Below are 12,877 nucleotides of genomic sequence, written 5' to 3' on the forward strand. Positions count from 1 at the left end.
GGTCGTGGGAGTTACTTGAAATCTATGTATTTCAACGGCAAAATATGTTGAGGATGAATCAGTTATTGTATCTCAAAGGAGTTATCATATTTTCAGCCACAATGCTGCTAGTGCTAGAATTGAGCTAACTGGTTGTTACATCAATTGAAGTAATAACAAATTTTGGGAAGGGGTTAACTAGTTTAGTAATTGTCAACCACATAACACTGAAGAATGGCTTAATAGTGAAGGACCTAACTAAGTTGAGAAAGATCAACCTCATCTGGGATTTTAAATGTATCTGCTGCACCAAACTTCCGAAATTCCTCAGCTAAAGAATCTTCTTCATCTTCACTGTCATCTTCCTCATCATCATGATGTGGAGATGACGGGTCATACACACTTTTAGACTTGCAAATATGAGTGGCAAGCATGTTAACCTGGCCATGGTGAGAAATCTCTACCACAACAGTATCATCATCAACTGGAAGAGGTTGCTTCCATGGTTCTCCATCGATCCTCATGAATGTATGATCTGCCGCACCTTTGCGAAACTCAAACCGGATTCTGTGTGCCTAATGGATCAAGGGAAAATTAACAACTAAATCCTACTATATGTTTAGCTATTTTATAAAGATGATACAAACTTTTAAGCCATTTTTGCACAAATCTGCAGTCTGAGAATGACACCATCGAATCAAACGTGTGCCCAACATTTTATGCATACCTGAGCAAGACGAGTTCCATGACCATTTGGAGCAAGCATAACAAGCCCGTGCCACGCATTTCTAAAACCAACAATCTCTAGAAGCCCATCATCCACATATGGTGGTGTCAAATCTCTCTGTTTTCAATCAAGAAACCTTAGTTGTAGGGAAAAAAAAAGTAAAATAACTTGCAGAAAACTACTGGATGTTTGTTTACTAGTGGTCTAGTACTGAACCTCAAAAGTAACAAGAAAACATATTTTGTAAAATAAATAATTATTTCAGAATTAGCATATGAAATTTACGTCACGCTGCTTTTTCCTGTTCGGTGTGCCCCATGGATTTAATCCACCAGAAAAGCTGGGCAAGTTAAGACATACAATTGACCGGATGCTGTATATACAATAGAAGGAGTCATATTAGGTGTTATTCAAGAAGTAAACAAAGCAAGGAGACAGGAGAGTATCAGAATAAAAATGTAAGAGTTTAATAACTATGGACGGAGAGTGTAAAAAAGTTTGATACATACATCCAATCATATTTACTATTTTCCCATATCATAAATAAAATAAAATAAAAAAGAAACATGCCAAAATATGATTGAATTGAATGTCTATGTAAAACTCTTTACACGGTCAGTTCATCCAAATAGTAAATTGATTTGTAATTATATGGCTGTTTTTATAAATATCTATTCATAAGTTGCCACTGCGAAAGACATCAATAACTGAGTGGCCAACAAGAGTGACTCTTAAAATTCAGACTAGACCTAACTCTATCCAAAAAGCAATCTTAGGGATTGAGATTGTTGTACCCTTTATAAGAACTTTTTTAGTCATATATCTGGTCAATGTGATTATGTAAGACCTTCTTATCCCATGGCCAAGCATCTAGAGCGCGAAATTTGCAAGACTGAGTATTTGTGAGTGATCTAATAAACGGATCTATGAGGCTCTGATATAATCTTAGAACTAAACCTAACTCTACCAAAAAACTAGCTCAAGGATAAATACTGCTCTGCCCTTTAACTGAGAAAGCCATTAAAGCAATGTTCAGAGAAATAGTTCTCGCCTAATATGATCTTTGGCTAGTTTAAAATGCAGGACTTGTTCCACTAAAAATTCACTTTTGTATGTTTCGCAAAAGATATAGATAGTACATAAAATGATTTACCTGGGAGGAATGTCCAAGTCTTCCCATTGACCATGTCTTTTCATGAATTTTACTTTTGTAAGTTGTCCTGTGTTCCTGCATTAGAAAATCAAGTTATATTTATTCAAGCAGACAAATGACAAATTATGTTTTGTGTAGTAATGCATGCTTATCAATTCTAGCATCCAAATATACATAGCATTTCAAATTGCTAAGCCTGCCTCAGTTTCCTATACCAAGCAGGCAAGCACTGTTTACAACCCTTCATATTTTTTTAATTTTACAATTTATACAGAAAAGGAAAAAAGAACCCTAATTATTACTTCGGATGAAAATATGATTCCTGCATTGTTGTCCACATTCCATTTTGATCAATGGAATAAGTTAACCGAATATACTAGAAAATCATTTAGTTTTCCTTTTAATAATCTTATTGGCTATTACCAATTAAAGTTGGTCTTTTAAAATAATACAGAGAATAATCCTATCCTGATACAATCAATAATTGTAATGCTTCATTAGTTCTAATAACCGGCCAATGTGACCTGTGTAACCAAAGCCTATAACAAATAACTACGTTAAACAGGTTAGGAGGCTGCCTGGTATGTGGTCGGTAATACTTATAAATGAGCTCAATTTGAGCTGGAGACACCTTTTTCTTTTGGTTTTTCTTCCAGCATCATATGGGAAGTTGATATGAGGACTAAATTAGGGAGCCTATGTTTTTGAGATTGAATTTCTGCTATCTGTCAAGACTTTGAAATTTCCAAATGTTAATAACATTTTTCTCAGAAGTCATGAAAATAACTTGAATAAATCATATTTCATTTGATCATCTTAAATTGTCTAAGCAATTCATAACATGTTAAAAACAACAAAAACAATAACAACAAAGTCTTTTCTCACTAGGTTAGGTCAACTACATGGATCATTCACGCCATACTTCTCTATTATGTATCAAGTTGAAAGATAGACTATTTACCTCTAACTTGATCTAACTATTGAACTATTCTCCATCAAGTCAACCCTCTTTACCGATGCTTCTACATATCGCCTCTATGGCTCAAAGTCTCAAACCACTTAAGATACAAATAACCATCTTTTCTATCTATTAATCGCACTGATCAATGTCTTGTAAAACCACTCATCCATAGCAATATTCACAACTTTTCAATATTGAGTTTACTTCCATTTCATTTATCCTGTTTAGATCCTATGATTTACATCTGCCTCTATCTCCCCATCATTTTATATGATGGATCAGAGGTAATATGAGACTTATGGTAAAATTATATTTTCCAATTTTCACCTTTGATGTATGTCTCTTACTAACAATGCATAATTTTTCTCTCCTGCTAAATTGTCTAAGCAATGCACTAATAAATCATCAAATCATACTCATTTGGAAAGAGACTCAGTAACAGAGAAAACTAAGCTTACCCAAGATATACATGTTAACTTCATAAAAATTAAAATAAAATAATAAATCAAGATAGCCTAATATATAAAGTCAGAGTACCATTTGTATGGTGTCAAGTCAACTATAAGTAACTGGATTTCAAATATATAATTCTAGTAGTGAATGTCTCAGGTGTGAATTTGTATGCATTTAAATTTCATGAAAATTGAGGGGGTGAAAACAACCAAAAGATAAAGCACAATATGCAAGTCCATTTTCCATTCAATGAGAGATCTTAATGAACTGACCTGGAAGCAGGTTGGGATAGAGAAGCAAAAAACCATCCTTGAGTGCATCCAAGCTTAAGATAAGTACTCTAAAATGAAGATTGAAATCAGGAAATATTTGTTTTCTTTTAAAAATAAGAGAAAAAAGAGGATGAGAATGCAAAGTTATCTATGCTTTCCATTAAAGAGTTTCCGCCTTAGTATAATAAGTGAAGAAACAACTCATACCTGATTAGTCAACTGGTTTTTGAATTTTTCAGGATTCATCTTTCGTTCAGAATGAAATGCGTAAGACACTTGAGCATCCATTCCTGAGGTCAACCGTTAATTAAACAAATATTGGAGTAAGGTGGACAGAAAATAAAAAATCCCCTGATATAGTGTAAATATCCAAAACATTAATGAATTTCAAACTGATAAAGAGAAACAGTAATTGAAAATTGATTCTGATGAGAGAAAAGTTGACCCAAACATGCTATAAATCAATTAATCCTTAAGTGGAAAATTGATTTATATAGATATAATCTACATTCCACAACATAAAAGTTCAGGAACAAAAGAACCCAGGAAGAAGTGTTCTCACCCATGCTAAAGTAATTCCAAAATCCCCCACGAAAAGTGTGGCAGCCTTCCTGAGAAGCAGTTAGAAACAGAGAAAAGAGGAAGCATGTCAAACAGTAAAGAAAACAACCTTCTAATGATTCAAAATTAAAACAAAACATCTTAGAAAAGAACTTTTATCACCCCTTTAATTTCCGTAAATGCACTATGAAAACCAAGTAGAAAGTGCATAAAATCTGCAGAAAATTTGTTCTAGTTGTTTGCACTGTCCCATGATTAGGTAGGTAAGTAGGTTCATGTCATTGATAGTGAAAAACAAATATTCATCTGGTTAATCTTCAAAAAAGTTAACAACCAATTGATGCTATGCCAAAATATATATCGCCTATGAAACTGAAGGTATCATGGAAAAAAGATCCAGCAAAAGAAACTAAGTAGTCATGTTAATTGTGTCTTACCATGTTAAGCTCATCGGCTTCAGATACACGATGGAAGGCATGCAAAGAATGTGGGAGCTCAAGTGGTGGAATCGGATCACAGGTACCTTCTTTTGGAGCTCTCATCCTCATGAGAATATGCCAGCTTAAGGGTTAGAAAGACAAACAAAAATTATCAGCAAAACAGCCTTTTGTAGAAGAAATATATGCAGAAACTGAATACAGAACATGAACAGATAGCAGTTCTTAAAACCATTCATATATATTTTCTTTGGACTAAGGGGCATTAAGGACTGGAATTAGGAAGTATAAGGCGCAAATTCCAAACTTCAGAGTTCAAACAGTAAACAAAGCCCTGCAAGTAGCCCAAGAACCAAAGCTCAGGTGGCACTGAGTCCCCACTGAGTCCCTTTGGGGACTGCTTGATACTGTGATTGAATCCTACCAAGCCACTTTGCTTGCACTTTGGGTTACCATTTCCCTCCCCACACTAAGACCACCTTTTGTAACCCTAGGAAATAAAGTAGACAGTAAAATAATGCTGCCACTAAAGAAGCCCCATAAACAGAACAATGAACAAAAAAATTATTTGAACATGTCATAAAAGAAGATTTCTGTAGTGTCAACAAGATGGAAATAAAAAAGGAAATCATTAATTTTCATTTTGGATTTAAATGAAAAATCAACATGTCTACACTAACCGGTAATGCAGCTATCTGATAACAATACTGTTATTTAGCCTCTCCCCAAAATCAAATCAGGGCTAAAATCATGAACTAGTCAATTTTAGATTGATTTTACTCAATTATAAAGACACCAGAACTTCTTTCTCAAAGGTACAAAGCACAAGGCATCATAATAGACGAAATGTAAGTCATATTGGCAAAAAAATAAGAAAATAATCCCAATTATAAGATCAATGAATAGGCCCAAAACTCATTACTTGTCTATCTTCATTTCCTTAGCTTTCAAGACTTGACCTAAGAATGCTTCAACCGAGCTTCGATCTGTCCCTGGGTTCCTCTTACCCTGTAAAGCAGCAAAAATGTCCCTCACTCTTTAATCATTGTTTTCTTTTCTACTTTTCTGATATATTCTTTATCATCAAGTGCACAGGTTCAACCAAAAATTTCCACAGCTTCCAGTACAGGAACCACAAATCTTAGATATACAAGTTAAAGTAGGTGGTTATTTGCAATGTAGTAAATGGTAAACATGCAATAAGTTCAATAATAAACTAGCACAATTATATGTTCCCTCTTAAAGTGAATCCAGGCAAACAAGGAAAACTGTAGGTCATTAATCTTATACTACCAAGACAGTGGCTATTGAAATAAACTGCAATTCCTTACCCAACCAAACGCGAAAGGTAGGTTATTCCCCGTGCCCAATGGAACAGTAGCTATCGGTGGCGGATGAGATAATTTGAGATCACAAACAACTCCAAGCAGCCAACCTGCTGTTCCATCTCCTCCTGCAACCTAAAAGGCAAGGACAACAAGCTACACATCAGAAACTCAAAACAAAGACCATACCAACAACACAAACATGGAAACAAACACCAACCCATCAAAGATTTATATAACTCACAATTAACTTCAACCTCTCCATGATCTTTACAGCAAACTCATCGCCTCGGATCTTAAGTCTTTCCAAATTAGCATAGATTGTCCTCAGCACCTTATCAGGAGCATGTTCCCCCAAATCAAAAACCTGAAATTTTAAATGCTCCATTTAGCCCACTTTAACAAAATTTGATAAACCCACATTTCCAATAACTTCAGACAGTTCATGAACTTGAAGATTTTGAAAACTGAAACACCTCAAACATACGAGAATTATGAGTGTGCTACATACCTGTTTTTGATTAAGAACCGTACGGCATGTTTGTAAAAGGTCCCCTCCGAGCTGACCACCACTCTTGGAGTTGACAAAAACCAGCACCGGACATTGAGGTACATGTCCACCATCGTTGTCAACCTTGGACTCAGGTACAAAAATGTAATCAGGAATCTTAAAGTTGTTCAAGAAGTCAGAAGCCATTGCTGCAAAACTGATTAACAAATCCAAACAGGGATTAACAAATAATTACAAAACTAATTTTGCAGTAAAAAAAATAATGAAAATAATTAATTGTGTTTGGAAGTAAAATAAATTGAATAAATAAATGAATGTGTGGTTTTGAAAAATGTATGTGACAACTGAAATTTTTCTGGTTTTGGATTTAATTTTTTACTGAGGTCGTAAAATTAGTTTTGGAAAGTTAAAATCTGAGCTAAACGAGATTGGTTAATGTAATCCAGTTTTAGAAACTTGATGAATGTGAATTTGGATGCATAGGAAGAGAGGGTTGTGATTGAGAAATAGGGGAAAATGGTTGAAATTGGATTTGAAATGGAGATAGATGGATGAATGTACCTGGAGAGGTTGATGCAGAAACGATGTGGATTGAAGAAGATAAAGCGCACAAGTTGACTTTGGAATTTGGATCTGCAATTGATTAATTAAGGGGAGGTATCTTCTATTCGCTTTGGGATCTGTGTGGGGACCCAATGTGGAATAATGTTTGAGTGTGAATCTGTGATTGTGAATGCTGTGGGCCTAGGGATCAATTTTGATTATGGTGAAGTAGATTATAGTACTAATTTAGATGTTTCAAAGTTATTTAAGATAATTATAGCATACCAACATGTCTAGCACTTTCGGTAGATAGTTGGATTCTTTACGAATCTAGTCTACAGTTTGATTATAAGTTGTGCGTATGAAAAATGATTTATTAAAAATATTTATTTACTTAGTTTTATGATTGTCGAATATGATAATGCTTTTTTTTTTTTGGTCAATGGATTCTGTATTAAAACAAAGGAACAAAACTGTTACATGAGTAACCAAAACACAAGACTCATTAAGAGTCCAAAAAATGGGCGTAGAAGCCCAAAAACGAACACCCAATATAGCATAGCTCACATAGAATGTAACATAAAGCCAACGAGCTAGCTTGGGTGGTAATTCTAAACTGTAGAGGAATAGGGGGGCCTATACAAAACAAAAAAAAACACAAGCCAAAAGAAAGCAGTTTCAGTCCCAGCTCGCGTAGGACACCTGCCACCATCACAACGAAAAGGACTTCAAAACAATTAATGCAGTGGGTGAACAACAACTACCAAGCAGCTTAGCAATAATTGAGGGGTAGTTGTGACAAAAAAGCAAGATAGAGGAGGCTTTAGATCTAGCTCAGCCTCATATCCTTCTGTAGAGCATTGAAGATTGCAAGAGGGGGGGCACCAAGTTCAATTCCGATGGAGATTACCTTGAAGGCAGCTTTTGGCAGCAAGATGAGCAACAGAGTTACCTTCTCTCGGTGTCCAGGTGAAGGTGCAGGACTGGAATTGCTTTCTGATTTCCATAATGTCCTCAATGATTCCTTTTACTATTCCAATACAGGTTTCACCATTGCAGGCTTTAACCAGATCCTTGCAGTCCGATTCAATTATAACACTCGAATACCCTGTATTCGCCAAAAAAGAAATGGCTTCTCTGAAAGCAATTGGTTCACCCATGATCGCAGAGTTTGCATAAATTCGACTAGCTATGCCTGTGATGAGGAAGCCAGTGTCATCTCGGATGATTACGCCCGTGTCTCCATGTGGGGTAGAAGGGGAGAGAGCAGCATCGATGTTACATTTGACTAGAGCTGGGTATGCGGTTAGACCGCCCCGCGTAGGACCGCCCCGCATAGGCCCGCATTTAAACGGGCCTCTATTACGCTGGTCCGCCCCCGCCCCACGGATAAGCGGGCTGGCCCGCGGGCCATAAGCCAAATTAAAAAATAATAAAAATACAATTTAAAACTAAATTAAAAATATTTTTTTCATTAAAAACCTTATAAATGACTAAATTAAAAAATAAATGGATTTTTTTTCCAAAGTTGTCAAACTTTTTTTTTTTCTGTTGGGCCAGTTCTTCAATTCAAGACTTTTTTTTCTTTTGTAATGCGGTCCAGCCCGCAAAACCGCGGTTCAACCCGCCTGAACTCGCGGGTTGAGCGGGCCAGACCGCGTAGGCCCGCTTTTAAACGGGCAACCAATCACCGGGCCACAGCCCGCGCGGGCTGCGGGTTAAGCGGGCCGGCCCGCGGGCGCGGGCCAATTCGCCCAGCTCTACATTTGACCCAGTCCAGAGGAGGCTTCTTTCAGTGTTTGGGTTGTGTATTACCATGGTTCCTCGTCTCTCGTGGTCCTGCATGAGCAGCAGAGGTAGGCGAGGTACTATCGCACTTGGTAGTATCCGCAAGGAGGCGTAGAGTGTCCTCGATAACCCTTCTGGGGTCAGGGTATCGATTCTGGAAGCAAGCATTATTCCTTGCTTTCCATATTTGCCACAGGAGAATTTCAATTTGACTGATCTGCAGGAGTATTGCTTCCTGATCTGTTCCCTGAGCAATTATGAGCACAAGGTCTTGAAACCACCCTCCAAAGGCTGTGTTTGGATCAAGTGTTGGGATAATTTGTAAAGGAGACCCAAACCAAGTAGCCCGAGTCCAGCTACATTCAAGAAAGGCATGGGTGACCGTCTCCTCACCAAGTTTGCAAACTGGACACAAAGAGTCTTGTCCTAGATGACGCTTGAAGAGGTTGCCTTTTACCGCCACAGCATTATGCAGAAGTTTCCAGCAGAAGACTTTGATCTTTGAGGGTACATTAGTGCTCCAAAGTAGGTGCCAGGTTTTGGAGGTGATGGGATCTGAGGATGAGGGGATCTGATTGTTGTTTGTAGTAATGGAATGAGCTTGTTTATACCCTGACTTCACATTATAGCTGCCATTCTTAACCTTTGGCCAGATTAGAGAATCTCTATTTTTAGTCCACGAAATTGGAGTTTGCAGCACTTTAACAATCTTGTTTTGGGGGATAAGAGAGTGAACTTGGTCCATCTTCCAAGTCTTGGTGGTGTGGTCTATCAAGGAGCTAACTTCTCTATCTCCCCTGATTAGTAAATCCTCCATAGTGTCACTGCTGCTCAACCACCTATCTCTCCACACATTAATCTCATTGCCACTGCCCACAACCCACTGGCTGTTGCTGATAATGTGTTGTCTACCCTGTAGCATGCTTAGCCATGCCCATGAAGCATTCCTTCCTTTCTTGGCTTTGAGAATGCTCTAAAAAAAGTCAATTTGATCTAAAATTCCAAAATTTCATTTGTGATTGAGAATATTGTGTATTAAAACTAAAACAGCCCATGTCACTTAGCCCCTTAACTCATCCACGAGGGTCAAGGCAAAAAAAAGGCTCACACAAAAAAAGCTCATCGGGCTAAAAACCCACAAATGCCATGTAATTGAACATGTTGATCTATCTTACCCTATGGGTTAGCCCATCCTCGTGTGCTGGTTAGCCCACTTGACAAAACCCAAATATCACTCATTGAACCGCATAATTCATTAAAGTGACTTGGATAATACGGATAAGACATCATAGATAAATTCCAATTCATTTTAATAAATCTTCCTAGTCACATATGTCAATAATAGTGGTAAAAAATGGTTTTATTTAACGTAGTTTCACCTTCATCCTTACAAGTTTGATTGAGTCACTTTAATCGTATGGAATTTCCACTAGAATTTTACTCACACAAAAAATGAGATAAAATAAATGAGCAATATAATAAAGGGCATCCTCACAATAAGTGATGTAATAGCAAATACATAAAGAGATAAAATTCAAATATGAGCTTAGATTATCTATTCAATCAACAATTCTATTAAATTAAAATAATATTGTGAACGAGCTCTCATATATTCCCTTCTAAACTTCATAACTTATTGTACCCAGGGGCGGATGCAGAAATTTTATAAGGGGGTGACGAAGATTTAAAGAAATGTAATTTATGAGAAAATTTTAATTTTTCTCACAAAGCATGTGCAAAAAAATCATATATATCTAGCAATTTTTTATAAGCATGAGAAATATATAATTAGTTTGAGTACAAGAGATACTAACCAGCTCATAAGGATTTTGACAAGAACAAAAAATGAGACTTGACAAAAAGACATTAGTTGGGTATACCCTCTCAAAAGGTAGTAGAAAAAGTAGCCCACAGTAAGTTCATAGCAGAAAATCGCAGAGAAAGAAGCTATTTCAAAGAATATTTTTTTCTCATTATCATGTAGAAAGTCATAGTTCAGTTTTAGTATATTTAGCACCACATTACTTCAATTTCTTTTGAGTACATCAGAGTGGAGAAGGCACAAGCAGTACCTAAACACTAAAACACACCAATTAATCGATCACCACATTAACTGCAATTTATAAGTGTGACTAGCAAAAGTGATTGGACTATAAATTTAGAACTTATCAATCATGCATCAGCCATCAGGAATTTATGCCATGGAAAGGTATTCTCTACTTCACCTATTGGATAAACTGAGGGGTGCAAAAAAATATTTTTTCACTAAGTACTAGTTAGAAAATTTTCCAACTTGGGGGTGACTGGAGCATGAGGCAGTCACCCCACTCCCTCCGTCCCTGATTGTACCAACAAATTGTGTTTTCTGCAAAATGCTTAAAACTTATTGAAATATCCACTTTAGACTAAGAGCAAATAACACAGGTGAATTAGATACCACATTTTTCACAAAAACCTTAAAACATTAGATTTATCAGCATTCTCACTTATATCTTTCTAAACATACTCATTATCATCCAAATCAAGACATATTACTCACACTTATTATACCAACAAATTAAGTGAAAATCTCTTTAATTTCTAAAAGAAGAAACAAAAGGGTAGTTTGCCCACCGTAAAACTACTATTATTTAAAATAGAAAAAGGGAGAGTGAAAGAGGTTGAGAGGAATAATTATTCTTTCACACCTAAAAAATGAGGTGAGAAGAGGTGGATAGGGAGAGGGATAGGAAGAAAATAAAAAGTAAGAGAAAGAAAATATAAGATGTGATAGATGATAAGATGAGAAAGAGAGAGATAAATAAAAATATGGAAATGAAGTCGAGAAAAAATGCGGTGTGAGTATATCATTACTACTGGGAGACATAAAAGTGTTTTGATCCTTTTGGATTACATAAAAATGAAATGATAAAGTCATTATTACTTTGATTAAAAAGTTAACTTCAAAGTGGTGAACAGGTGGATTTGCACGTACTACCATTTCTTTGATTTTTTTTTTGTTAAATATAAAGATCGACCGAGTTCTGCTAATTAAGCAATCGACCATCAAGTTTCAACTCATTGATGGTGATTTTGTGTTGTGCTAGTGGGCTAAAAAGCCTTACAATATTGAACTGACAAGCTTTTTCTCATTTGATTGAGGTTTGGAATTTGGATGAACAAAACACAATTGGAATATTGCATTTACACGTGCACATGAGTGTGTGAGCAAGAAAAGCCATAACAAAATCATATCCATGCATCATTGGCTTTACTGCGCAATTGGGCTCAACCAAAACCCAGCATTTCTATGAATTGGAAGGTGAATCTGGGCCCTGATGAAACCTCAAATTTGTAAATTGGCAATACCATGATTGCACCTTTTTTCATTCTACTTTTGAGGCTCAATTACCAATAATGTAGCTAACCATATTCCCTTTAGTACCTAATCCCATAGTATAATGCATTCTTTTTTATTAGCTATATCATATTAGCTAATATGCATTGGATATGTAGTACCTAACAAAAGCATGATTTGAACTAGGAGACCCTACCCGAGACGCAAAGGGACCACAGTATTGGGGGCAGAGAAAAGAGTTAGAAACTTTTCCCAAAGGTACTACTTTTTGTGGGAACAATTTTCTTTTGGTTGACGTTTTGTGTTTGTCCTTTAAACTAATAATACTGGGAACAGGATGGATTACCACATATTTGAAAAAAGAAATTCTATAATTGACTCCAAAATTACAGAATAAATTTTTGGGAGATGTTTATGTGGGTAAATTCTGAATGTTAGAATCAATTATGATTTATGAGAGAAAAAAAGCTGGTTCATACATGCTATTAGACAACTTGTTTGTTATCAGTTTCAATCTTCTAATCTGTAGTCTCCTAATTAATCTCAAGACTCAAACACTGCCCTGTGGTGGAACCTACTACTTGACAATATAATGCATGCCACTTTGTCTTCTAGTGTAAACGGAATATGTATAGAGAGGAAACAGATGCATGTCACGGGTCCTAGCTGGTTCTGCACTGTTATTATGCATTGCAATTAATAAAATTTGTTTCCATGGTTAAAAGTGGCTACAAAACAATGCTGATTAGTGTATCAGTAAGTTGAAAGAAAGAAAAAAAAAAGTATGAATATGGGGCTGAGCATTCACATGTGACATGGAAGATTTCTGC

The 12,877-nt window shown here is 36.2% G+C and overlaps 1 protein-coding gene across 1 annotated transcript; it reads right to left on the reverse strand.

Moving 5' to 3' along the window:
- Positions 1-11: 11 nt before the first annotated feature.
- On the reverse strand, positions 12-7,096 carry LOC130746963 (diacylglycerol kinase 5). The gene is made up of 13 exons (XM_057599767.1): positions 6,941-7,096; positions 6,380-6,575; positions 6,113-6,235; positions 5,875-6,003; positions 5,466-5,551; positions 4,544-4,667; positions 4,108-4,156; positions 3,753-3,835; positions 3,546-3,613; positions 1,860-1,934; positions 992-1,079; positions 707-823; positions 12-554 (listed from the first exon to the last, which is right to left on the reverse strand). The coding sequence occupies exons 2-13, from the start codon at positions 6,563-6,565 to the stop codon at positions 234-236; spliced, it is 1,449 nt and encodes a 482-aa protein (XP_057455750.1). The 5' UTR covers positions 6,566-6,575; positions 6,941-7,096; the 3' UTR covers positions 12-233.
- Between the last annotated feature and the right edge of the window lie 5,781 nt (positions 7,097-12,877).

This window comes from Lotus japonicus, chromosome 3, assembly GCF_012489685.1.
Source record: "Lotus japonicus ecotype B-129 chromosome 3, LjGifu_v1.2".
NCBI classification, from domain to species: Eukaryota; Viridiplantae; Streptophyta; class Magnoliopsida; order Fabales; family Fabaceae; genus Lotus; species Lotus japonicus.

What these genes read in the sequence shown, in the direction of transcription:
- LOC130746963 (XM_057599767.1), bottom strand. Translation starts at nt 6,565, where the DNA reads ATGGCTTCTGACTTCTTGAACAACTTTAAGATTCCTGATTACATTTTT. An exon ending in TACCTTTCGCGTTTGGTTGG is followed by an intron (nt 5,552 to 5,874) that starts GTAAGGAATTGC and finishes GCTGCTTTACAG; the next exon opens with GGTAAGAGGAACCCAGGGAC. An exon ending in ACAGGAAAAAGCAGCGTGAC is followed by an intron (nt 824 to 991) that starts GTAAATTTCATA and finishes GATTGAAAACAG; the next exon opens with AGAGATTTGACACCACCATA.